Below are 27,784 nucleotides of genomic sequence, written 5' to 3' on the forward strand. Positions count from 1 at the left end.
ATTGCAGTGATTTCTTTTGCTAAGACTTTAAGTTACTTTCTTTAAATTTTTAGCCCATTCTAGTGAATGTACCTTTCAACAGTTTAATTTATATTGTGTTAGTTTGCTCTTCTGTTTAAGGAACCAAATCAGGAATTTTCTTTGTTCTGTTAAAAATGCAAGAGGAGTCCTCAGACTTCATCCTTCCCTTTCCTCCACCCCTTTGTTTAGTTCCTGTGGAAAAGCAGCATGACAATTCATATGCCACCAATTTATCAGTGCAGTCTTCTGGAGTACATGTATTAAAATGATCAATCTTTACTTATCCAGCACTACTATTTATTGAGGACTGATTAGACTTGAAGCCTTTTGAGTCTCTCAAAGGGGAGAACAATAGCAAGAATTTAAAAGAGAAGGTCTGAGGGATATAGCTCGGTGTTAGACCACTTGCCTAGCACGTACAAATCCTTGGATTCAATATCCAGCACCACATATACATAAATAAATAATAGAAATAGGAACTCTAGTTACTTGCCTTGGACAAGGTCAAGGGCTGCAATAGTGCTAAGCAATAATTCTGAAGGTCTTGGCCATAGTAACAGAATAAGGAGAGGAGAGCTGATGAGTATTCCTTGTCTGCCTTCCCCACTCCTTGACTCTTGGGTTGAAATTCCCTTTGCTTCATAACTGTTTGGCTTGGGGAATGGTCGTCTCTCAAAGGTTTCGAGTACTGTGACCCTTTGGCCTAGCGAGGTGACCTCTGCTCACCTCGCTTCACCAGTGAGAAAACACAAAAACTGCTCATCTAGGTTACAAGGCAAGTCAAGGTCAACTTGAATTAGGATCTCTGTCCCCAGGGTTCTGCTTTTGGTGGAAAGGGCCCTGTCCTGACTCTTCAGTGTGTAACAGCCCTCTGCAGGGACATAATTTTTTCCTCAATACTCTTTTGCAAAGGGCTTTGAGAAGTGCTATGCTTGTGGGGTAATCGAGATGGGTGAGCACTGATCTAGTAATCCTGGACTGTAGGCACCTATGTAGCACGGCCAGGAGCAGACAGCTGTGGGAGTCATGTACCCATGCTGTGGGTACCTGAATTTGGTTTCCTTCAAGTGTTCTATTTTCACTTACTCATTTCCCTCCTTAGTAATGTATACGTCTCTCTCTTAGTTTTAGCTTCTTCCGCAATGTCCAATACCTTTTCTTCTATTGTTATTTACTCAAGTATTTCATTAGGACTTTTAAGATTTTTGCTCATGCACAGTCATGGTAGAGAACACAGCATCACAGCCTAGGAGCTGCCTGGTTACTGATGCCAGGTGATGAATTGATTACAGCTTTCCTGCTCAGTAGTGAGAAGGGGACCTTTCATGGGAATTGATGGGCACTCAGATGATCACCAGTTCCTAAAAGGCTTGGTAAACTCTACTTTAAGACCTACTCAAAAAAAAAAAAAAAAAAAAAAAGAAAAAGGTCATAAAGCACGTACAATTGTCTGATCATCCCAGGCTTCATGAGCGTGTCCTCTCTTCACCTTCCCAATGACAGCCTGCGGGAGCTGTTCCCTTTGACACCATAAGATGCATGTCAGCCCAGCCAGTTTTGGACAAAATAAGCTAAATTACTAGAAAGGGAAGAAGTAATGCTCAAAAAGGAAAAATATTCTCATCTCCTGGGCTGGATTCCAAGTTCCCAGTTTAGAGTGAGTTAGCCCATTTAGAAGTATGTCTGTGCCGCAGATAATGTGTGTCTTTTTAAATGTCACAGGCCTCCCCTACAACGGAGACTTAATTTACACTTAGAGATGGCTTCTGATGTTAGTATTGTAGCTGAGAGCACAGGAGGTGGGTCTCCCTTCTGTCCCCACTGTTTTATAATTTGTTTTTTCCATTACTCTGCCTAAAGCAAGCTGGAGGACAGTGGGGGGAAAGCCATCAAGATCTTCCTTAAAAGGCCTGTTGGGTTTTAAGCCCAACATCCTCGATTTCAACTTATTTTTCCTCCTTCACTGGAACCATGTCCTCCCTCTGCCAGTGCTGTGGAAAACAGAGCCTCAGCACAAAGAAAACCAGATCCCCAACCCTTTCTTTCCTTTTCTTTTCTTGATGATGCTAAGAAAAGAAGCACTTTCTCCTAGGCAGGTAGAAACAGCACAGTTGGTGCATTGCCTCATAGTTTGGTTCAGGGACAAGATTAGGGAACCAGAGTCTTCATGTGGGATTGGTTTAAAGTGGGTTATGAAAGTAGGTCATTTTATCTTTAGAAACCTTGAATGAAAAGCCAGGAAGAGACATGGGTGTGCGCATGCGTGCCTGTCTCTGTGTGTGCCTGTGTGTGGATGTTTGCACATCCATATGCAAATCCAAGGAAACCTGTGCTTTTTGTCAGGATTGGGTGGCATCACCAGTACCCCCTCCCAGCTCCCACTTCTCCCCATTCTGATCCCTGTTTCAAAACACTAAAGTCAGGTTAATTGAGATAACGGATTGCCATATACAGCATGAGGAGTTCCTCCTTCCCGCTAGAAATCAGTGAGGACCCTGGCCTTGGTTAGATATGTTAGTGTTGGGACAAGTCCACTGTGGTTAACAGACTCCACTAGTCCTTTGTTTCCTGTAATCGAGAATGCTTTAAATGGAATAATATTGGCTTCTGGGAGAAATCTTAGAATCATGTATGTTCACAGGTCTTTTATAAGTGTCTAGGTATAAATCTTCTGTTACTTGGCAAGTAGTAAAACTTTCTCTAGTAGAAGTAGATGTGAGCCATAAATTAATTATAAATTGTCTAGGAAACCATGTAAAAGAAATAAGTAAAACTAACTTGAATGCCATACTTAGTTTAATTAAATATTGTCATTTCAAATGTAATTGGTGTGAAAATTATTAGTGAGATGTTTTACATTTCTTCACACTAAGTCTTCAAACCCTGAATTTTATGCTAACAACACACATCAGTTGGTGCTAACCACATTTCAGATAGCCATATACCTATTGTACAGCACAAATCTAAACCATCCAACACAGTTTGCCACCTATTATTATCTTGACACTTTTCAGAGCCAGGCAAGCCACATGTTTTTCCCTTTTGATTTTGCATGGACATTTATGTAAAATACATACTTATAATTCTTATTGTTTCAAAACAATTTGATAAGCAAATATCTCTGTTTTGTAGATTACTTGCTTCTGGTGAGTGTACCTTTTATATTTGTTATTCAAACCTCTAACACTCCCCCATATGTATCTTTTTTTTACTTGTGTCCATTTCATAAGATTTCAGTAGAACTTGGTCAAGCAATCATATTCATACCTACAAATCTATATATTTGTCTCACACTAGGAGAATCTCTACTCTTAGGCAAATAGCTTTATTGAACCTAGCTATATGGGGATGTAGCTATCTATAGAGACTTGTCTCAGAATTCACAGGTCCAGCAGAGATGTTATCTTCATTTAGAAATGGAAGAGCTATTTTTCTTTGTCATACAAACGGATATTTTTTGAGTTGTATATTGAAATGATATTTCAGGTGGATGTGTAAGAAGAAGCAAGAAAGATCTTTGTAGTTAGAGACAATGAAATAATAGCATGTCACCAAAAAAAGGAAATGGGATATGTTTAAAGAAGTGTAATAAGGGAGAAATATTTATGAAGATAAATCCGAGAAGTTAAGGACAGACTGATGGGCACCATTAATGGAAGGCCCAATATACCAGAATGGATTTGGATTTCATTTTATAAATAAAAGAGAGCCACATTCAGGGCAAGGGAGATGAATAATTATGGTTGTATTTTAGAGGGATTAAGTATACAACAATGTAAAATAAATCATAGTGGTATCAGAAACAGAATTCAGAGAAAAAACCAGGACTTGAGAGATTTGACTTGTTGTCCAGTGTGTATAGTAAGTAATGTGGGGCAAATGCAGGTAATGAAAGGAAGACAAAAATAAGAGCAGAGAGAAGAGGCCTGTATTAGTTTGTGGTAAACTAGACTGCTATAAATAAAATACTAAAGCATGAATGATCCAATACAATAGAAACTTGTTTCTCATCCTTGTAACAGGCCAGGACTATTCCAGATGGTTGGATGGGGAGTCAGGCCCTGTCTAACATAGTTATTCAGGGATTTCCCGCTGAATGGATGGATGGATGCTCTAACATCTCACAAGGAGGCTTTCAAAATCACCCCAAAGTTTCCAATGAGCCATTGTGGCAAGAGAGTATGGTGGAGTCCTTGTGAGAGGATTTAATGAACTTGGCCTGGAAGTTCTGCTCATGTTTCATTGGTTAGGACTTGATTACATGGCCACGCCTAACTACAAGGCAGACTGGGAAATAAGATCTAGCTATATGTTCTGGAAGGAGAGAAGAATTGTTTTTGTGAATGGCAGCCTTGGCCACAAAGATCAGGGAGATGAATTTCAGTAATTCCAACAACTATGGACTAGGAGGAAGAAGGAAAATCAGAAATTAACAGCAATGACGATAATAAAAACTAAAACTAACACCTATCAACTTCTTGCATGTACAGCGTTGTGTTGTTTGCATTGTTATATTTAAACATCAGTGTGATCCTGGGAGGGAGGAATAACTATTTTAATAATTTTATTGATGAATAAACTGGGGTTCAGGGAAGTGAGAGAGGCTTTAAGTCACACAACTGTTAAGTAGCTGCTCGTGTTTCATGTTTATTAGCATGAAGCTAGAGAAGGAGTCATGAGAAATGCAGAAAGAAAACTAAAATACTTTATGTGTCTACTCTATTCTGTGCTAATCCTACCCAGGTATGCAGAATTTTATGTAGAACTTTTATGCAGAATTCAGGGGAACCTAAAACCATCCTTACTTCTGACACCAGTCGTAACTTCAGGAGTTCCCAAGATCACACTTAGGTTGGAGCATTTATTAGACAGACAAAAAAAATAACACACTGAAAATTTTTTTTATTACATTTATGACATATTAAAATTCTTTCCCAGTAGGATTGTGAACAGCTAGCTAACTTCTGCCAGTGACCAAGTGCAGTGATACACGTGGCATTTTGTCAACCAAAGGAGCTCATCTAATCCTTCCTGTACAGAATTTTAATTGGGATTGAACATGTAGACATGGTTGGCTGCTATGAGGTTGACCCCAGCCTCTAGACCCTCTGGAGGTCAGACTGATACCTATGGCCTGTACTCCCAGAAAAACAAAAAACAATCTTACCAGGAGGACATTTCAGGTACTTAGAGATTACTTTCTTGGGGCTGAGCACAAAGGCCAGACTTCTCTTTAGATAAGCTTACTTCTTTACTATGTACTTCAGCAATCCTCAAACATGCAGGAAAAGGATGGGGCACACAAAGGTGTAGCCTAACTGAAGGTGTAATTCATCTTTTTCTTGAATGGTTCTTTTTAGACTGTTTCTTTTCCTAATTTAAAAACTGTCATGTCTGTATTAGGCATGCATAGTTATATCTCATAGTTTATGACTCCAAACTAATAAACAGATAAAAATAATTATTCTTTTGTGCTCTTTGGAGTTGGGCATAATAAAAATGTGCATTCATTCATTTTTATTCAATGGTTTTTACTCTTTCATCTTTTCAGTTCCTGAGATGTATTAAGCATCTCCTATTTGCTAGGAATTAATTAGTTGCTGTACATTCAATGTTCTAATGGATCTGAAAATCTAGTACAAAAAGAGACACTAATGAAATAATCATGCCAATGAATAAATGCCAGTGAAGATAAGTGACGGGAAGGAAGCATGGCTTTATAATAGAAATTAACCAAATAACATGACTTAGATTTTTGGGGTCAGTGAGGACTTTTTTGAAGGTGTGATACTTGATCTGATGACCAAAATATGGATGGAAATTATATAAAGTCAGAGTGGAGAGGGATTGCAATTTGGATAAAGAAACAGAATATACAGTATATTATCTTTGATGTGGAAACATTTAAAGAGAGACCTGAAAAGTGAAGAAAATATAATACTGGTATCAAGTGTAAGCAGTTTGATGTTCAGGGAACCTGAGGGAAGAAATTTTTTACCCTGCCTGAGAAGTAGCAAGACCAGTGTGACTTCAAGTAGAACAGTGTGACTTCATTTCAACCACTGAGAGGAAGTGTGACAGAAGATGATGTAAGAGGAACCAGAAATCAGGTAGTAGAGGGATAGGAAAAGGAATCAGAGAGGTACCGGAGGACTGTGTAAGGGAAGACTGAAGACTCTGCCATGGACATGGACAGCTAATGAAGAGTTGTGAGCATATAAGAGACTTGATCAGATTTACATTTTAAAGCAATTACTTTGGTTACTTTTTGGAAAACAAACCATGAGGAGTCAAGAGTAGAGCAGGGACACCATTTTTTGGGGGGGGAGGGGAGGACATTGGGATATTCCACGCCAGAGCTGGTGGTTAACAGTAGAGGTGTTGAGAAGTGATTGGGTACCATATACATATTGAAACTATGATCAATAAGATTAGCTGATAGAAAAACAGACATGAAAAAGGACCCCAGAGTTTTTAGCCTATACAGTAAGAATGGAAATGCCATTTACCGAGAATTCATAGAGAAGATTTGAGTAAGAGCAAACCAATGGAGAAAATGAAGAGATTTTACGAATGTAAAAACTTGAGATGCTTATTAGATCTTCCAGTGGAGATGCTTAAAAGACAATTGTTTATGAGTCTGAAGTTCAAAGAAGAAGTTCTTCGTGAATGAGTAATTTTGGAGGTAATCATTACTTGATGGAATCTAAAACTGTGAGGATTGAATGCAATAACCTAAAGCCTTAATGTAGATGCAGAAGAGTAAAGGAGGGAGCATTGAACTGTGGGACAGACACTTCCATGTCTAGAGTTTGGGAATAAGAAAGATCCAACAAGGGAGACTGGAAAGGAGTGACCATCAAGGTACAACAAAGACGAAAAGAGTAGAAGAAAAGTGTCCCTAGAAGAAGGGAGTCATCCTCTGTGTCAAAGCTGTTGATTAAGGTGGACACTGATCATTGGCCATTGGATGCAGCCATGTGAAGTCATTGGTGATCTTGAAAGAGAGGTTATAACAGAGTGCAAAGAAAGGAAGCCTGATGGAATTGGGTTCAAGAAGTGTGATGTAGAGAGAAAATGGAGACAGTAAATAAATGAAACACTGTTGAACTTTTCTATTATAGGGGGGCAGCAAGTGGAAGTAGATATGGGTCAACAAATCAAACTGCAGATATGTTGTTTTCAGTCCTTATTTTTATGTAGCTCCGTGATCATAAAATACAGTCAATTTTGAATTTTATTCTTATTTGATGGACTCTATATCATATAGTTTTCCATATGACCACTCTCCATATTTGTACTTCTTGGTGGTTTTATAATGTTCTATTTCATATATTCTTGTAACCATTCTTTTCTACCTGGTAAGATGCATAGGTTTTTTTTCCATTAGAACTATTTCTTCATTATATTATTATTTATTATATTCTCCAAAGTGAACCTACCAGTTTACACACATGAATGTTTTGATTTACTCTATTCTTTCTTTAAGGGCTTGTGCAAGTTTGTTTCCCTTTCCATTTTCCCTGGGATCCATATTGTTAACTCTGAGCTTACTCACTGTGTATTTGTGGGTCCATGTCTTGTTCCTTAAAATCCAACTGGACTGCCTCATGCTGCATCTCTCTTCCTCTCACCTTCCCCTTCTCTGGTGGTTGTACAGGCAAGTAGGTATCAAGTATAATAAAAGTCAACTCACAGACAAGTTGTAGAATCTACTGTCTAAACTCTTAAAGAGGTAGAGTAGGGTCCATCGGATTACTGGTTCCTGGGCTCTGCAGCACATTAGAGTCACCTCTGGGAAATTTGAAGAATACTGATGCCCAGGTTTTACTGCAGATCTATCAACACAGACTTTCTGGAATGATAGCCTTGTATTTTTAAAAGCTCACCAGGTCCTCACAATATGTAGCCAAGTTTAAGAACCAGTGTGCTGGGACCCTGGCAGGATTCGGCAAAGCCTCCATCTCCCTCCCCCTTTTTCCTTCCAAAGCTCTTTCTCTTAAAAATCAGGTTTCCACCAAGAGTGAGGCTAACTAACCTTTGTAGTCCTGCTGTGCCTTGTCTGAGACGAGATTAACCAGCAAGCCTCTGGAAGCTTGCAGGTGACATGCAAGGGCACAAACAGCCTTTGCACAAGGATCCAACCTCCTGGCCTGGTGAGTTAGTGGGGTGCTTGAAGCTGCTGAGTTCCTGAGTCATGTCTGCTCCTGTCTGCCTTACCTGACCTCCCAGAACTTAATTCCTGGTGTGCCTAGATTGGTATTATCAATGCCAATTTTATCCCACTGCAACATTTTAAAATGAACTAATTGATTATTTAATTTGTTTATTTTCATGCTTTTGAAGTTGGTATGCAGGGCTCTGCACTTGCTAGGCAAGCACTCTACCACTTGAGCCACACCCTTTTCACTTTAGTTTATTTTTTATGTAAGATTTTGTACTTTTGCCTGGGGCCATTCTTGGGCTGTGATACTTTTACCTCTGCCTCCCATATAGCTGGGATTACAAATGTGAACCACCATGCCCAGATTACTCTTTAAGATAGGGTCTCACATTTTGCCCCCCTGGACTGGCCTTGAACCACAATCCTCCTGTCTCTGCCTCCCTAGTAGCTGGTATTATAGGCATAAGCTACTGTGCTCGACTTTCACGTTCACTTCTTAAAACAGCTGGCAGGATATGTGCTGTCATTGTTTCTTTAGTATTTGCTGCTCTTAAGGTATATTCTTTTCCATCTTCTCTAGTACATTTGCCACCATGAATTACCACAGTGCTCTAGTGCCTGCCACCAGTGTTAAGGAATAAATGTTTGTTGAATGAATTAAAGAAAAAATTAAAGGGGATTGTTTGGTTTCGTTGTTTATAAGTTAAAGTTGGATGGTAAGTTTCCAGTAGCAGAATATTTTCAATTGTGAGGTTAGATTTCTAAAGGATAGCTTACAAAAAGTGCTTTTGTATTTTATTTTCCAAAGTTGTCATCATTCATCACTCTGTGAAAACTTTTAGGGTCCAACCTTATGACTATTCTCCTCTGTTACTGTTCCATGAGAAGAGGCAAGGTCCACTTTCCCAAGGACTCCCATGAACAAATTCAGCATGACTTGCCACAGGGTAACATCACCATCAGGAGGAAAAGTTTCAGAAAAAGTGGGCACCCTGTGAAGTAATGGGTGATGATTCCCAACCTTTTTGCTTTCCTTTTGGAGTGGGATGGTACTGGGATTTGAACTCAGGGCCTCACACTTTCTAAGCAGGTGCTCTACCACTTGAGCCACTCCACCAGCACTTTCCTTTCAGGAATGGTTTTGTGGCACTTGGAGATGTGTATGGCACCACCCTACCTCAGGATGTCCTGGAGCCCTTGACATCTACTCACCCAGTCACTTTTCCCACCCTTTTGTGCCTCACTTTTGCTGTTCTAGGATTTATGTCACCTTCCTTGGGTGGTGAAGCAGCTGTATCACAGGCCACAATCTGACCTTTGGTTATCCTTGTCTGAAAATATTTGAGACTTCAGGCCCTGAAAGGATAGTATATTCCATTTGAATCTGAAGAAATGCTGTCATTGTAAAGGTTGGGCAGTACTTGGAATTGTCCCCAGCAGACATCATGTTGTCTATATTGTTTCTCTGGGCTGAGCTTTGAGATTCAGAGGGCTCTCATGGGGACACTTCTGGGGCAGGGTTGTGATAAAGGTGGCCCAGATATAAGATGGATTTCTGATTGCTTGGTTGTTCTTTAAAGCTCTTTATTGAAGTCATCCCCTATATCAATCTGTGCAGGCTATTGTAACAAAATGCCACTGACTGGGCGGCATATACAGTGGACGTTTATTTCTCACAGTTCTAGAGGTTAGAGTCAAGGTCAGGGCATTGACCACCAAGTCCAGGATGGTCCCTGCTGAGGGCCGTCTTCCTGGCTTGCAGACAGCCACTTTCTTTGTGCACACATAGACTTTCCTCAACGCATGCGTATGGAGAGAGGAAAAGAGGGAGATCTCTCTTGTGTCCCTTCGCAGAAAGGGCACTGATTGCATCATGAAAGGTCTATCCTTGTGACTTAATAACTTTCCAAATGTCCCCACCTCGTTAGACCATCACAGGGGAGGAGGAAGCATGGGTCAGTCCATAGCATCCTCTATGGAAAAATAACTACAACTGCATGTATTTCTGATGAATAAGTTAGAAATGAGGGGAATTCCTATAAAACCTATAGACTTAGTCTTGTTCCTTTATGCTTAATCTAATACCATGTGTTCCCTGATATCTCAGAGCCCTTTTAAAACAAATAAAGTATTCAATTACTACATAAATTTATCATTTCCAAGGTAGTGTGTCATAAGAAGCAATATGGAATTCTATTTATCATGCTTTAAAAGATAAGTGTTTTCCCCACTGTCTCCAATTAAATGGTGACAGTTTTTAGATAACAGGTGTCATTGCTCATCATAAAATATATCATAGCAGCTCTGAGAACCATCAGAAATACGTGAGTATTTTTAGAAGCAGTAAAATTATTCAGTTTGAAAAATTTAGAATTAAGTAGGTGGGAAGCTTTACGGAATTAGTACAATGTTTGAATTTATTATGCATTGAGGACCAGGGACATAAACTTAGGTTTTAAGAAACCTTTGCCCTTGTAAGTGTAATTTTTCCATCACTGATATGAATCAGTTTTCAAACAGTCTTTACTTAAAGTGCTTTAACACTATCATCTTCCTTCTTAGTTAATTCCCTAAGGAAAGGCAACTTTTAATAGATTACAATTGTCATGGCATTTCAGAATGGGGCTGGGTAAATAAGACTTTGCATTGTGCTGTCACAACTGTTTTTCCCTCATTTGTTGAATCTGTGCTTAAAGATGACTTCATCCATGGATAAAGCAGCTATACACCTCGTGTCTACTTTGGTTAGAGCTCAGACAAAGTTTTCCAAACACTTGTTTCCAATTCTAGAATTTCTGTAGGATCATCTCCAGCAGTACTTTGAGGGATCTGATGAGAAGTACTGAACTCCTTGGGGTCACTAACTTTCTTACATCCAAATCCAAGGCTGAGGTCTTCCTCTTTATCCCTGAAGAGAAAACTGAAGCAGGTGGGTCTTTTCCTTGCAGGAGAATGCTGTGAACGGGGAGCACCTGTGGCTGGAGACCAACGTCTCAGGCGATCTCTGCTACCTGGGAGAGGAGAACTGCCAAGTCCGATTTGCTGTGAGTGTGTTCCCAGACTCCCCCTCTGTCTTTCGGGGGACAGCTTCTAAGACTGAGGGCAGAAGGGGCCCCCATGCCCGAATTTCCCAGGATGGGAGATACCGTCACAGGGTAAAAGAGCCTGTCCTTATGAGATGGAATACCTTCTGATGCTGTCAAGGTTCACACAGCATTTATCAAGTTACCATGGCTTCCAGGTTGTCAGTTTTAGTAGCTTTAGGGTTTGACTGTGTAGGTGAGACCTTGGCATAAGATGCTGCTTAAGGACCATATCTGGGGTGGGGGGGTGGGAGAATGTGAATGAGAAGGGGTGTGGAGTGGGGTAAGGTCTGTGTGTGGAGGAGGGGGTGATAGCCAGTGTCTGTGGAGATGGGGATGACTCATGGTGCTGAGGGTGGGTGTGAGCTAGCAAATAATCCAGACTTCGATCTACAAGATACAGTTCTAGAATTGATATAAACAATCCACAGCCAGATCAATGAGAGTATCCTCTGCTTGTTAAAATCCATTTTAATCTCTGTTTAGGACAATTTGCTTTGAGGTCTAATGTTCTCTTTAGGTTCCAAGGAGAGTGCCTGGTGACCATGCAGTAAGTGACGGGGAGCTAAATCTTGAGTGTTGAGAAAGTGAGCTTAAACGTTTTACATAGTTTAAAGTTATTGGCCTAAAAAGAGAGTAATGGGGGAACTTAAAATAGTAAAGGAACAAGAAAAAGTATATCTCTTATTTTGGGAGTAGTACCTTACAATTTTTTGTTACGTTTGTTTGTTATGTGTAAGAAATTGCAAGTGACTATGTTTCTGTTGATAACTAATACAGAAGAAGTTGAAGGTTTTTGTTTTTTAACAAAGCTTATAAAAGAATACACACAGCCCCTAAGGACTTTTGTTAGGCTGCCTGAAATGGCAAAGTCCCTGAACCAAGACATAGCAATTTTGACCTTTAGTTTATAGGTTTTGTTTGAAAAAAATTTGATGTTTTGGGGAAAACTGGGATTTGTTTGAGGGAAATTGGGAATACTAAAAGATCAAGGAAGGGCCCATATGAACAGGCTATGGATTTGAAGTCAAGAAACCTAGATTTGAATCTCAGTGTTATCAGTCACTGTGTGACACTGAGCATTCAGTGACCTTTGAATAAAGGTCTAAATAGAAAAAGAGAGTAGAATTAAATTACTTTTAGTTTTTGCTTGTAGCTCAGATCTGTAATTAATCATTTGCATTTCTTCTAATCTTGTTGTAAATTCAAGTGATTTAAATATCATTTGAACTTTATGCATATGTATTTTTAATTAAAGTATAATTGTATTGAATTTGATTAAATTAACCAAATCCATGAGAAGCTCTGCTGTTTGGCCTAAAATGCTATAAATAATGAATTAACATTAGTGTCTCCATTAATTGCATAAACACTGGTCTTGGGATATCCGATAACATAGAATGGAAAAAATGGGATACATCTTACTTGTGTTATACTTTATACTGATCCTGTTGTCAACCAGTGGACTAATTTGTTGCAGAGTTCTGCCTTGTCTCTGAATTGCTCCCTTTGTTTCTTTTCTGGTATACTTTTGGGGATGGTTATATGTCACCTCTCTTTACAAGTATTTGAATAAATATAAAACATACATCCTTGCACCTGCTTCTGTAAATACCACTGCTACCTGCTACCCACTGATTATTGTTGGGTCACTGTTAACCTCTATAGCACGAGAAACCACAGAGAGAATAAAGGGAATTTTCAGCAGGAGTGTTAGGGAACAGAGTTGTGAGAATTTTCAGTGTTTTGCAACCTTCCTCCTATCTTCACCCCACATAGTTGGCCCCATTGACGCAGTTCACAAAGTGTCAGGAAAATGAAGAGCTTTTCTTCAAAAGGTATTGATTAGACAAAGGAATAAATGAGTGAGGAAACAGAAAACCTCACTGTGTCCCCTCATCCTAAGTTCTTTAGGTTAAACTCAGTCTCTTCATCCATAAAGCCAGGAAATGCTGTCTGAGGACTTGGCAAGGCAATGCATGGAAGGGACTCACTTGGTGCAGTAACTGACATGACAAATTAAAAGGAAAAGTCAGAAAGGATGGGCATAGTCAACCCACGAAAGAATGCTAGAGCTAATGTAAAGTTATAAACGAATTAAAGCAACTCCGGTTCTCAGCATCACATGCCTTGTAAGTTAGTAAAGTTTTATGAAATGGTCTCACTTACTGGTGATTGGTTTAGGCTGCAGTCTTATGATCGGCTGGCAGGAGTGAAAGTGGGTACAGTTCATGAATTTTGTAATGTAAAGTAAAGGCATTAAAAACCTTCCAGCTCTCTTTCCCACCTCACATTGTGAGGTATATGACACCTTTGAACATCATGTTTTGAGAGTGGCATTGTCAAGCAGCAAAGGAGCCAGAGGAAGGTGCCCAAGTTGGTTCAGGGTATGGAGACTTGTAACAGAAATTTAAATATCTTGGGTTATAAATGAGTACTGAGGAGGCAAGGAAGAAAAGAGGTGAGTTGATGTCTGTAGTAAGGAAATGGGACCATGTTATAGATCTAGCATCCGCTGACTCCAACACTGGATTTCACCATTTGCTTTACATAAGGATCACTGGGGACTCCCTTGAAAAATGCAAATTGCTGTTTTCCTCCTTTCTCCAAATGCTGATTCAGTTATGCCTGGAGTTGGACTTGGAAATCTGTGATTTTAACAAGACCCTCAAATATTCTGGTGCAGATGGTCCACAAATCTAGTTTTGAGAAATACTCTAGTATAAGTACTTTAACAAGCCAAGGAAGAAGACACTTGGAGAGAGAGGCTCAAAAGATGTGTTCATGGATGACTTGGATGGCCATATTCCAAGGATTTAGGCAATGCACCTACTTTAGGTAAGAGTTCAGACAAGGAAATCTGTAAGGGAGCCTCTAGTTCAAATGATCTATTTGCAACTTTCTTAGAATCAAATAGTTTTGTAAAAATAAAAACTGCATGCACATATAGATTATGTATTGTGTTCTCTTTTCTTCCAGTGCATCACGATTGAATGCCTACCTGTTAGATTGGGACCAAATTATCATAAGCAGGCATTACCTACAGGCTTCTGAACAAAGTACTAGCAGCATGCTCAGGGAGGAGAAAATCTATCACTGAAGACAGGCCTTTCTCCCCTTACCCTATTTTGTTTTATTTTTTTACTATTTTATTAGCATATATTAACCATACAAGGGGGCTTACATTGTGATAATTCACCCCCTCTATTCCCTTAATCCCCCCTCCCTCCTCCTCACCTATTTAAGCATAGCAAATATCACTAATAAAAGGTCAGGGAAGGAAGAAATCAGTGTGGGTTGAAGTAGACAAGCTGCGACATGGAAATGGGGCTGGAGGAGTTCAGTTTTCAAAGATGGTTAAGATTTATATAAGTGGAGTCAGGGAAGGAGAACATTTCAGGCAGGGAGAAGAACATGAGCAGGCTTTTTACAAGGGAGGCAGCAATCATGAGCCTTGTATGAGCCCACCAAAGGACATGTGCTGGGGAACAAGGGAAAAGATGGATAGGCTGGGATGTGTCTCCATGTTTTCTGAACCAAAACTTGGAACATATTATAAATTTAGGGTACTTACAAAGCAAGACCATAAAATGTGTTATCTAAACCAAGGCAAATTTAAAGATTGTTGGCTGTTGTAACACTAAGGGTAAATCAGAGCTGTGTCCAAGATGCTCACCCTAACTTATGGGGACATTGGAGCATCTATTTAAAACCAAAGCTGTCCTGCAAAGCCAGGGCCCCCTGTGGCCACATTGGTTGATGTTTGTGGGTTGACAGTGTTGAATGCAAGGTAGTGATTTCAGAAGACCTGGGACTGTTATAGTAGAGTTTGCTCCAGTGCTTCAAGGCTGAACACATGACCTTTAAAATCTTTCCCCTCCTTTGATTCTCTGGTGGCAACATTTAATACTATAGATTATTTGTGAAATTATTAATGGGATTAATTTGTTCCCAAATCAACAATAATTCCTACATTAGTAACTGGTTCATTTTTTGGTTTGAAAGGGAAAAAAGGATGCAAATATAATGAAATTGGAGTAGAAGGATTCTACTCGGAAGGATTCTAGGCTGAAAAACTTGAAATAAAATTCCAGTGAGGAACACTTTTATTTAGTGACTTTGTTTTGATTTTATTGATTACATTTCCATTCATTTCTTCTCTCTATGTATGTGGGCTGAGGACCCAGAACCAGGGAACTTCAGACAGCATTGAGAGTGACAGCTATTGACTATAAGTGACAACCTTACTGTGTCAGTGGATATTCTGAGAAAGAAACCATTCTCTGGTGATGGGGGGTTTACAAAGATGTTCAGCCACATATCTGTACCCAGAGGAACTTTCTACACTAGCAATCCATAGAGGACACACAAATACACACCTATTTTTACACTTGTCTCATTAAACTGTAGATATATATACTGACCTTGGCCATATAGACCAGGACAAGCCCAGAGTGACAGCCTGGGCAGGGAGGAAATGAATTTTGAGTGGGACTGACCTGAGTTTGAAATCTATCATTTGATTTATGTTCCCAGTGAGCCTTGAACATATCATTTTTCTTCTTTTGGCCTTGGTTTCCAGGTTTAAAGTATTATTATTATTAAGATTGACCTTGATGATTGTCATTTGTGAATGAGCGTTATGGTTACTTGCAACACTTTCCTTTTTGATTTTTGTAAAGTGTCATCTCCCACTATAGACCTGTCACACATCAGAATCTCCAGTGAGTGAAATAGTCATGCACATATTTTGAAAAGTAACAAAGTCATCTCTGTAGAGATTTGGTGCACTGTCAACTTCCTAGAGTGTCAGGATAAGTAAGATGGCCTGGTCTTTGCACCTGGCAGATAATGGCAGTTTTTGATTGAATTATATACTTCTGAAAGATGTGCTCGTGTTCTGATGTACAGCACCCCATAGAATGTGACTTCATTTGGAAATGGGATTGTTGCAGATGTAACTAGTTAGATGAGGTCATACATTAGTGGGATGAGACCTAACATGATATTACAAAAGTCCTTATGAGAAGACAAGAGGACACACACAGGGAAGGAATCCATGTGATAATGGGGACAGAGGTGAGAGTGATGCAGCTACAAGCCAGAGGATGCTGAGGACTGCTGGCTTCCATCAGGAGCTAGGACAGAGGTGTGGCAGCTTCTTTCTCAGAGCTTTCAAAAGGGTGTGCAATCATGTTCACACCTTGATTTTGGGCTGTTCGCCTCCAGGCCTGTGAGAGAATACATTTCTGTTGTTTTAAGTCACCCAGACAGTGATACTTTGTCAGGGCACTGCTAGAAAACAATTTGTAGCAGCTATTCTGCGAGGTTGGTTACCTTGTCTAGCCATGCAGACACAACCACCATAATACAGGCTTGCAGGTGCGCAGAGAGGCCATCTAAGGCAGTCTTGAGGATTGAGGTGGAGAGGGATGGAGTTTCTGGGTAAGTGAGCAGCTAGGCAGGTAGGTGTCAGCAGCTGAGATCTGTAGGGAGAGAGTATGTAGATGGTTTGGTGAGTGAGGAGGCATGTAGGTTGTGTGAGAGGAAAAAAAGAACTGTCAGGCTTCAGAATGCTGTTACCAGATTTATCTTATCTATTTTTAAATGTGCTTATGTTAACCTTTTTGTGGCTAGGCTAACAGGTACTGTTTTCATTTTGTTATTGTTTTGTTCATGCATTTTGTTTTAATCTTTCTCTCATATGTAATATTTGGTTTAAAAAAAGTCTAATTCCACTTGTGACACCTGACCTTAATCTAAGGTGTCTTCCAATGTTTCTTGCAGTTTGACAAATCCAGTTTTATGGAGAAAGTGAATGGATTGTATCAGGGAGGCCATGTGATATGGGGTGGGTAGAGTGGAGTCATGCAGATCTAGATGCAAAAGGAACTGGATGAAAGTCCAAGCTCTGCTCTGCTCTCTGAGTCCTGGCTTTCTCATAAAGTTGTGATAATTATATCTGTTCTACCTATCAGAGTCTGTGGAAGGATTAAGTTAGTTAACCAGTGTTCATGTTCTCCCACCTCCTCTTCTGATCCTTCTTGAGGCTCAGTCTCATTAAATTGGGCAAGATAATTGGTAATTTGGTTGGACTTTGGTTTGAACAAAGCCTAATGTTGGGGTGATTCTGTCTAGCCCCAACACTAAGGCACTTATACCTTTATCTGTTAGTAGCAGGTGACTAAAACACCCTGTGTGTGGCATCCATATTCTCACTGGGTCACACATGTGATCAACCGAGTGTGAAAAATTAAAGTAACCCATCCAGGAAACATCTCACAGGCTCTATCTTCTCTTGGTGGACTGGAAGCCTTGATGCTGGCTGTATCACAATGAGACATCACAGCTCCCCATTGGCATGCCAGTAAGGCCTTGGGTTCTTAGAAGAAACTGGAAGAAGAGTCTAAGGGTATTAGCTTCTGCTCTATTTGAAGAAAACTTGCATTTTTCTGCTGCCTAAAAATGACAATGACTCTAAACTTGGTTACACTCTGTGCATTTCACCTCTGGAAGTTTGGAGCTCCTAACAGCAGCACATGCAAATGCTGTGTTGCCATGCAGCTGTGTGTTACAGGTGAGAAGATGGGAGAATTAGAAACCAGCATGCATTTCTGGGGATGTTCTGCTCAGCCATGTATTCAGGCCTGGCAGGAGTACACCACAGAGCACAAGCACTGGACTCAGAATGCACAAAGATCCACCGGCGTGTGATTCTGCTGTGGAGCCTCACACATCTGTTGTCCAGCACAGCAGACTGATGCTCCACACGCCAGATGGCGGCTTGGCTGAGCTGCGTGCAGGCTGTCAGAGGGAGCTGAGTGTGTGGCAGGAGAGCCCAGGAGGCAAAGCCAGCTTTCCATGTTGGTCAGGTGCCAGCCTGAAGCCAACACATGCAGGAAGCTGCCAAGGCCACTGTTTGCCAGAGGCCTCTCTTCCCATTAGGATATTGAAGGTCCTATGAATCAAGATGACTCAGGGAGAGCAGAGCCATCAGTTGTAGTGCTAGTCTATTTCAAAAAGAAGTGCCACAGACAGACTCTCTGGTACTGACTTCCTAGTCAATGGATATGAGTGGAGGAAGGGAGTAGGGTCTCTCTTGGGTGAAAGTGATGTTGCCCTTTGTTTGTGTGGCTAGATGATTGGACATTTCTGTGAGATAACCCATGTGTACACTTAGTGTCCAGCACATGGTAGCCCTCAGTGAGTATTAGCCATTATTAATATTATACCTGTCATGATGACTGTTATAATCATTACTATTTGGTTCGGAGCGCTGTTTGTATGTTGAAGGAGAATATCTACTCATCCTTATCTCTTCAGGAAGTGGAGATAAAGTAGAATATAAAGCCCAGGATCTTTAAGATTCTGTTCCTTCTGGGTGGCCTGGATCAATAGCACCATTGTGTATTTTCACAACCCATTTCTTTTCCAAATCACATTAAATGACTAATCCATAAAAATAATATGAGGTTGTATACACCAAAAAGGGCTTGTGATCGTAAGCTTAGAAGACATTATACACCTTTAACATACAATTAGGATTTTGAAGCTCAAAGAAAGATCAAGTCTACAGGATTTCCTGCTGCTTCTCTGAGGGAAGGGAGGATTATGGAGCCTTTCATTTTGCCTTTGGAACACCCATCCCACCTCATGGGATGTCAGTATTCAGTGGAAGACCATTTGAGAAGTGTTTACACCAACTTGGCAGTTTTGCTAGTACTCATACTCATCTGTGACTCATACTAGCCATCTACAGAGTGGTCATTCCAGGCAGCTCCCATTCCACAGAAAGGTAAAAGGGAGAAAAGTCACGGAGGCTTAATCACCTTCAGAGGTTCATAATGCTTTTTTGCCTCTTTGTGCAGTTCTCTTGCCTTTATATTAAATTCTTGTATTGAGCCAAAAACATGTGTGTGCTATTTATTCTTAAAAGCTTGAACCACTGAACATAATTGCCACCTCTTTTTAGATGGAGGCTGCATTTGTGTGTTTGCATGTGGGTGTGTGTTTATGTGCAGCAAGAAGTTCTGCTGTTATTCTTATTATATGGTCCCATTACTTAATAATAAAGATAATTTGCATCTGATTCAATTTTGAGTTTGCATGTCACCTAGGTGATGCCCAGGTGCAGAGAACTGTTTTCCCTTTGTCCAGTATTTCCCAGCACCAGGGATCCAGAGCAGGAGATTTTAAACAGTCTTCTTGTTGCTCTGAGACACTTGACCTTGGTATGCATCATTTGCATTAGCAGTTACCCCAACCACTACTGGTCTCTAAAGCTGACATTGTCTCTGTTTCTTAGAAGCCTGTTGTTGTTATCTGCCTCACAGACCAGGCTGATAAATATTTCAGAAGGAAATGACTTTAAAACATAGGGAAATGGAAATGGTTGCCTTAATATCTTCATTTAAGGAGGGGTGGGGTAGGAGCTGATAAAGTGTGTGAAAAAGAATGATATGATTATTGAGACAAAGACACTTGTCACTAGGTCAGCTTTGCCATTTAAGTATTATTGCACTTACAATCCATAATGTTTGAATTCCTGCCTTATTTTTATAGCTCTTGATAGGAAGATTTCACACTTACTGCTAGTAGGCTCTTGGAGGCTAAGCCCCCGTTTGGTCTGTGTCTTGCCTTTTGAAGCCCGTTTTTATGGAGATTGAAAATTACTTTCTACCATCTTTGTACAGGTGGTCATGGTATGGTTGTCATTAGTCCATCCCCATTGAGATCCCACGAGAAGACACCAAATGAAGCAAATGTGTTGATTATCATGTTTCTTGTTTTTGTTTGGTGTTGAGAATAGAACTGAGGGCCTTGTGCATGCTTAGGCAAGTGCTGTGCCCCTAGCTACATCCCTAGCCCAAATATCCTGTTTCTTATTTGTCTTCATCTGTCTTGGTCCCTTAACCCACCACTAGCAAAGAAAATAAAAGGGAAGTAGTAAGTTGTAACAAACAGTAGACCACTCTTGTCTGCCTTGGGCAAATTGCTGACTCTCACAGGGTCTCAGTCCCTTTAGCTGTAAAGTGGGTAAATTGGTCTTGATAGCTGAAGTAAGCAGTTTTTATAGTGTATATAATGCATATGTCACATTGTGGTAATGATGTTCTCATTAAAAAGCGATCTGGGTAGGTATGTGGGGGTGTGAGGGAAGGCCACAGTGCCATGTGGAAATACAGCATGGGGTGAACCGTGACTGAATGTTGATCTTTGAGGGCTAGATTGGCTGCAAGAACTGTCTTAATTATGTTATCAATAGCTCAGAATGTGGGAAATCGCAATGAAAGGATAGCTTATTTATCACAGCTTGATATGGCTTCTTAAGTAGATATAATATTCCATATTGAAGCAAATGCCTCTAAATTATTAGTTAGAAATATTTAGCTGTGAACTTAAAAAAAAAACAATTTAATCTCTTTCCACAAAGTAAGCTGATAATGACAAGTAAGAGGGCGTAAATAGAGCTATCATACCTGCAAGGATTAAAAGGCAAAGTTTGGTGTTTCCTACTACATATTAAGCCTCACACCTCTGCTGTGCCCTTGATATACCTCAGAACCAGCGAGAGCCATTGAGACAACCTTGAGACACCACTTCTGCTTAACTTGTTTTCATTATGGCTTCTGTAATCCATGCAGCCCTTCATCACTCCTATCTAGTTAATATACATGCTTGTATGTGTAGGGCTTTACTTGTGATTTTCTGTTAATTGATGTCCATGTGCCTGTAATCATATTTATATACATTTTTGCACATCTACTGACACTTCAGTTAATCCACTATAGGCTCTATGGTAACTTTGTTCTGCTAACATAAATAAAACATGGAAGAAAGCATAAAAATCTAAGAGGAAGTAGTCACAAAAAAAATCTAAGAGGAACCAAAGACTGGAAAATTGTACATAATAAAGATAAAAGTAGTGACTGGTCATGGTTGTATAATATAGGAGCTGCTAGCCCCTAAACTGAGGCACATGTAGAAGCAAGTGTGGAAAAAGTAAAGAAATACAAGCAGGCCATAGGGGTTGGGGACAAACAAGAGAAACAAAGTAGAGAGATAGTCAATAATAATAGTTCTGAAAATTGAAGTGTCCTTGGGTAAAATGAGAGTCAGGAATAAGAAATAAAACTATGGAACTATGGAGTTTTGAAGAATTCCTTAAGCTCATTAGGCTGAAATCACACATCATGACCATGCAGGAGGAAGCGGTAAGGATATCTGAGTAGCATAGCAACCTAGGCCTGGTCAGCCAAAGGGCACATGGAATGTCATACCTTCAGCCATCTTGGAGTTTATCAATGTGCTTGGATCATTTCATTCAGCTGGGCCAACCCAGGCCACTCAGCATACTTCATGCAAGAAACAGGGAACAGCTGCAATATATATTTATTTCCTGTCTCCATAACTGGACAGGAATTTAATGTAGTCTTCTAAAAGGTGGTAGTGGGATGCAGTAGTCAGCTATCTGAGTTCCAAAATGAAGACTTCTCCTAAGATTAGGGTAGTTGCTTTCTGTTGAAAGTCATCAGAGAAACCTGATACATTCGTGCAATGCTTAGTGATGAGGATGGCTCCCGAACAGCATGTCACTAGGCAATTTCCTTATCCCACAAACCCCACAGAGGTGCTTACATAAACCTGGGTGGTATAATCCGTTACACACCTGGGCTGTATATTACGTCATATGTGTATGAGGTCATTGGCCAAAACATTCTACAGTGACATTCTACTTGTCACTTTTTCCTCATTAAAATAGAACTAAATCCACAAACATAAGTCACTCTTAAAACTATGCTTAGAGAATATTGTTGGCACAGACTTTAATGTAAGGGTTAACTGCTGAGATACATATGTGTACCTTTTTCTCCCACCTTAAAACAAATCATGAACTATTCTGACCATAGCTTTTCACAATTCTAACCTAATGCTCAAAACCTTATGGATATCATTCATTCTTTCTTTTTTACTTTTTAAATTTTTTTGGTAGTACTGGGGCTTGAATTCAGGACCTTGTGCTTGCCAGGCAAGCAATTCTACCACTTGAGTCATGGCCCTAGCCTTTTGCATTTTAGGTTATTTTTCAATAGGGTAGTATGCTTTTTTGCCCAGGTGGGCTTTGGATCATGATCCTCCTACTTATGCATCCCAAGTAGTTGGGATTTCAGAAGTGAACCACCATGCCTGACCTGTTTTCTGAGATGGGGGTCTCACTAAATCTTGTCTCAATTGGATGTGAATTGCAGTCTTCCTGATCTCTGTCTCTTGAGTAGCTGGGATTACAGTATGAGCCACTGTGCCCAAAAAAGGTATTATTTGTAATCAGCCATCAACCCTAGGTTTGATCCAACACAGTTCTAGCAATTTCATTCCTAACAAATTGTTTCCCAGGTGAGTCTTGGTAGGCTGCTTCTCAAAAGGAAGAAAGGTTTATGTGTGTCATTCTTATTCTTATATTTAGCTCACGAAGTCCTCTCTTTCTTTTGACTTTCTGCTCTAAGATTTTGGTTGTTTTTCTCATCAAATGAAAAATATAAACTCTATTGGTTGTTGGGGAAATAGAACACTTTTCATCTGTGTCTAACTCATGCAGGAAGGTACTTTTCTTCCTTCTGAGTGTCTCTCAGAAAACTGTAGTCGGCCCTTCTGTACATCACCTCAGGAGGGGTCCTGGTTTAGCTCTAAAATACACATGGGTATCTGAGGTTATGCAGGAGACGTGTGTCTGGAAAGGCAAACACTTCACATGCAGAGTGCTTCAGATGATGTGTTCCTTAGAACAGAACAAAATACACAGTTGGAAGAACATATTTAGATGGCTTTTATTGCAGTACTGAGTGGCATTTCTAGCTGTAACCCAGGAGGAGACCTGTATTATGGACCAGTTGTGCTCTGCAGCAAGACTAACCAAGGAGTAGGATTGAAAGCACTCTGGACTATGGATGATTCTACTGAAAGACATAAGTCAAAGTGTGTGAAACTTGCAATAACCTTAGTGAAGACCTGCATGGGACTAGAAAGAGAGATGAGTACTCTTAGTCACTACTATAGTTTGGATCTGAAATGTCCCACAAAGGCTTAATCCCCAGTCTTACTGGGCGGTACTGGAAGCTTTAGGAATTGGTCTAATGGAAGGAAGTTAGGTCACCGGGGGTTTGTCCTTGAAGAGGTTATTGAAACCATGACCCTTTCCTGTCTCCTGCTTTTGCTTCCCTTAAGGCAAACAGAACTCATCAGCCATGCACTTCCGCCATGTTGCACTGTGCCAGTACATCCCAGAGCAATAGGGCCAAGGGACCATGACTGAAGCTTCTGAAACCAAAATATATCTTTTTCCTTATTAAGTTCTTTATCTCAAGTATTTTGTCACGGTGATAGAAAGCTGATGAATGTAGTCACTCTTGCATCTCTGTATTTCTTTCCTGTTCCATGCTTGTCACTCCAGTTCAGAACTTGATCACTTATTGCATGAAGTATCACTGGTTTTTTATGACTTACTCTCTTTCAGAAAGAGAGACAGTGTCTCAGCTATAACCTACATGACCCTGTACAATCCAGCCTACCAGTATTATCTAGCTTCATCTCTACTTAGTCACTCTGTTCTCCAACACTGGAGCCCTGGCCTCTCCTGAGGTATTCTGACATCTTCATGCCTCTAGGCTTTGGAGTTGCTTTTCCTTTTGCCAGGAATGCTTTTCCCCCAGTATCAGCATAGTGAAAGCCCTCACTTCCTGTGCATGTTTGTCAGAACATGTATTTTCAGCGAAACTCTTCCTGCACAACTTGTTTACAATGTCAACCTTCTCCTGCTCCTGAGATTTCCTCTCTCCTGTTCTCTCTTCAGTTTTCCCTTTAGTACTTATTTCTGTCAATCTGTTATATATTATACTTACCTATTTTGTTTAATCTCTGTCTCTCACAAGAGAATGTGTACTCTGTGAGATAAACATTTTTTTGATGTTTTGTTCACTGCTATTCCCCAGTGCCTGGGGCAGTGGCTGCCAGCTAGTACGTGCTCAGTATTTATTGGTTGACTGAATTAATAAATTACTCATCTCACTTTCTTTCATCTTCTTCCTTCTGCTTTGAGATAGTGTACTGTACTGCTACCAGATTAAGTTATTATTCGTGGACATGCTAATCTCAAAAGCTCTATTGGTCCCTCATCACCTACTATGTTAAAATTTGCATTTCTCAGTTCAGATTTAGGATCTTCAAAAACCCTATCTAGTCAGGCGTGGTGGTTCATGCCTATAATCCCAGCCCTTGGGAGGCTGAGACAGGAGGATCAAGAGTTTGAGGCCAGTTTGGGATACAGAGCAAGTTCTAGGTCAGCCTGGGATATACACTGAGAACTTAACTCACAAAATTCCAGAACAATATAAATAACAACAACCAAACAAACTCCTCCATCTCATTCTACCTTAAAAGCTTATCTCCATTACCCCACGAAGGCCAGCTTCCTCACTGGCCCAAGTTTTAACTGTTTTCTCCCCATCCTCACCTCCATTACTCAAACAAATCTTCAAAGTTCTAGCTCATCTGTAAATATATTCGGTGTCACACACTTCTTATTCTTACATCTGTGTGAGCTCTCAGTCTTCTGCAGAACAGCTTCTGGTCAGGTGTCCGGCCTGTGCTAGTAAGATGGTTGCCAGCTGGCATGAAGCCTCCACCCTCTTTTCCCTCTACTGTCTGGGAGGTCGTCTACTCTTCCAACACTTTGGAACTGTATCACAACTCCTTTTCAAGTGGTATCCTATGAGAACTTCTGTGTCCTAGTGGGGATTTTGTCCTCTAATGTCTCCAAAACCACAAACACTAATGTGTCCAGACTGAGCGGGGTTGAGGGCATCAGTGGGGAGAAAGCCTTTCTCTGCATTCTCTTTGCCCTTCCTTCCCTCTCTTTTCCTTCCACAGTGTCCACCAGGAAGTGTTTGGGGTGTTGTAACGGTGTGGAAAAACTCACAAGATTCTCCACCTCATGTAAGTCTACAATTCTTAACCCCTGGGCCTCTTGAGAAGAGTCCTGCTTTGCCAGTTCTCTTGCTTCCCCAAATGACACAGCTCCTGTGGCTTCTTTACACAGCCACTGTACCATTCCCCATGTCTATGATGCACACTATCTGTGACCCCATCAACCAGGTACATCAGCTCATGCAAATGAACACCTGAGAGTCCATCCACTCCGTACCCAGCACAGACACGAGTCCATCTCAATTCCTTTCACAAAGTGTCACTGTCCTCTGTATAAATACATAACCACTATATAGACTTTGGAACTTTTCCCTGCTGGAATGTCTTCAATTTTTCAAATGTATCCATCTTTTAAGGCTGAATTCAAGAATTCTCATTTTCCTTTAGCTCTTCCTTACTGACTCAGTCTCTGAGATCTCATCCTTATCTAAATTATGGCTTTTATTATCTGAGCTGTTCCTTTAGCAGTTAGCCATGTGTGGTTTTCTCTGCTTGAATGACCTTTTCTTTCAAGTCCCTCTTGTCTCTTCTAGTGGCTTCTCCCAGAAGACAGAAACTTCCCCTCACTATGTCCTGTGTGGCTGTCACATTGCCATGTACACATAGGGGTGGTCAGAATGATCTGTTGACTCAATGTGCATCAATATGATTTGGAAGTCAGTGGTTAACAGGTTGTTTTAGCTACATGGAAAATTGACTTCTATAGGACAGGTCAAACCACTGTGGTCACTGACACACATGCATTCAAGTACTTTAATATATAATGGAACACGTATTGAGTACTTTGGTGTACTCATTTATAACTTCCACTTTCCCTCCAGTTGTCCCTGCTGCTTTTTCTTTCAGATATTCTGAGGTGTTTTGGTGTTGTTTAATATCTAGGGTATTAATGGTGGAGGGCTAGTCAGAGGGACTGAGTCAATGACGGTGGAGAGCTGTCTCAGAGGAACGCAACTCTCACAGGCCTTTTCCTGTCCACAACACACATCATATAAACGCAAGGGTCTTGATGAATGAAGACCTCCTCACCAGCATAGTCAGTACTACTCAGGCTGAGAGCTGAGACCTTCCAACATAGGGCATTTCCTGAAATCAATCCTGTAAGGAAACCGCCAAGTTTCAACTCAGGTCATAGACTCCCCCAGAGCTGTCTATCATTCCATCATCTTTGCTCCTTGGTCTGACACCATGAGATCCTGTGATCACAGAGACTTAGTGAGATCCTGAGGACCTCTAATATAGTGGTGTGCTGGAACACCCTATGTTCCCCCTATGTTGGGGGAAGAGGAGAGCTGATGTGAGAGACCGTGGAGGTTGGACTTGGGCTCTGAAATCATACTAATGGAACTTTCAGATAATGTCATTCTCCATTTTTCCTAATACCAATTTACAGATTGCATCCCAGGCCCCTAGAGAAGCATGACTTGCCAAACGTGCTTGTCATTTCTTCTAATTAGATTTTTAAACAAATCAAGGAACTCTTGTTTTCATTTACCTTAAATTACAGAGCAGCAAAGTTCTTGTTTATGCTGCCCAGAGAGGCAGTCCTCACCCACCAAAAAGAACACCAAATTTCTGACTGTAAAGTTTCCTTCCCTGAACTTTACTTCCTGCAGCCCCATGCAGCTGCATGACCCCTCCTTCCTATCCTCTGGCCAGTGTGGCTGGTCTAGAAGGAGAGAAGGAGGGGACAGGTGCCGTTCTCCTTGTCCTACCTGCTGTTTTCCCTCTGCTTGATTTCCAGCTCTCCCTCAGTATCTGTGCAGGTGAATCTTCTGGTTCAGGAGGTCCAAGGGGTTGAGGAGAGGGCAACTGGGGAGCAGCTCAAGGGTAGCCCACCCTATCAGGTTCCTCATGCTCTCTCTTTCCTGGGCTTTCACCACTCAGGCCTAACAGACCTTTCCTCACAGAACCTTCCCAGCCTCCTACTCCCAATATTGTTAGCTCCTGCCTGAAGCTCCTTCCCTGGCCCTTCATCTCTTGCTCACTGTGGCCTCCTGGCATGTGGCTCAGTGGAAGCAGCAATTCCCTGCACTAAGTCTCCCGCACCTACTCCGAGCCCTCTGTCTAGAGTGAGTTCTAGTGTTTCCTGGCCAGCACAGCTCTGGCTCTGAGCTTGCCTGTGCCAGGGAAGGTGCTTTGCATGCTTTTGTCCCCACTGCCTCCTCCATGTCTGATGTCCAACGATTCAACCTGGGGAGCTGAGCAAGGGCAGGTGGGGCTCTTCACACTATGGCAGGAGACCTACAGTCAGAAGGTCGTTTAATTTGTCCCATCTTTAGGGAGAAACAAGGCTTAGTATGTGCCTTGTTGGGCAGCCATATGGTACTACTGCTTGGGATCAAGCAGACTGATGGGAGTGGCAAACATTTAATTTCAGTTACCTTGAGCAGCAAGAAGGCTCCAATTATTTCATAAACACAGGCCTATGAAACAAGGTTGCCTAAATCTCTAAAGTATCCATATGTTTCTTCTCCCCATTTCCTCCATCGCCCCTCTTCCTCTGCCTCTTCTTCCTATTTCCTCCATCTCCCTC

General features: G+C 40.9%; 1 protein-coding gene across 8 annotated transcripts in view; it reads left to right on the top strand.

The window, feature by feature from the left end:
• Positions 1 to 27,784, top strand: part of Dgki (diacylglycerol kinase iota) — a 444,865-nt gene that overhangs the window by 139,727 nt on the left and 277,354 nt on the right. For 7 of the 8 annotated variants that reach the window (XM_074062275.1, XM_074062281.1, XM_074062290.1 and 4 more), the window contains exon 3: positions 11,134 to 11,229. The exons of the other annotated variant lie outside the window; for it this stretch is intronic. In XM_074062275.1, coding sequence (XP_073918376.1) covers positions 11,134 to 11,229 — 96 coding nt within the window. The remainder of the gene's footprint in view (positions 1 to 11,133; positions 11,230 to 27,784) is intronic. 8 annotated transcript variants of the gene reach the window in all.

The sequence above is a fragment of the Castor canadensis genome, chromosome 2 (genome assembly GCF_047511655.1).
Source record: "Castor canadensis chromosome 2, mCasCan1.hap1v2, whole genome shotgun sequence".
Lineage (NCBI taxonomy): Eukaryota > Metazoa > Chordata > Mammalia > Rodentia > Castoridae > Castor > Castor canadensis.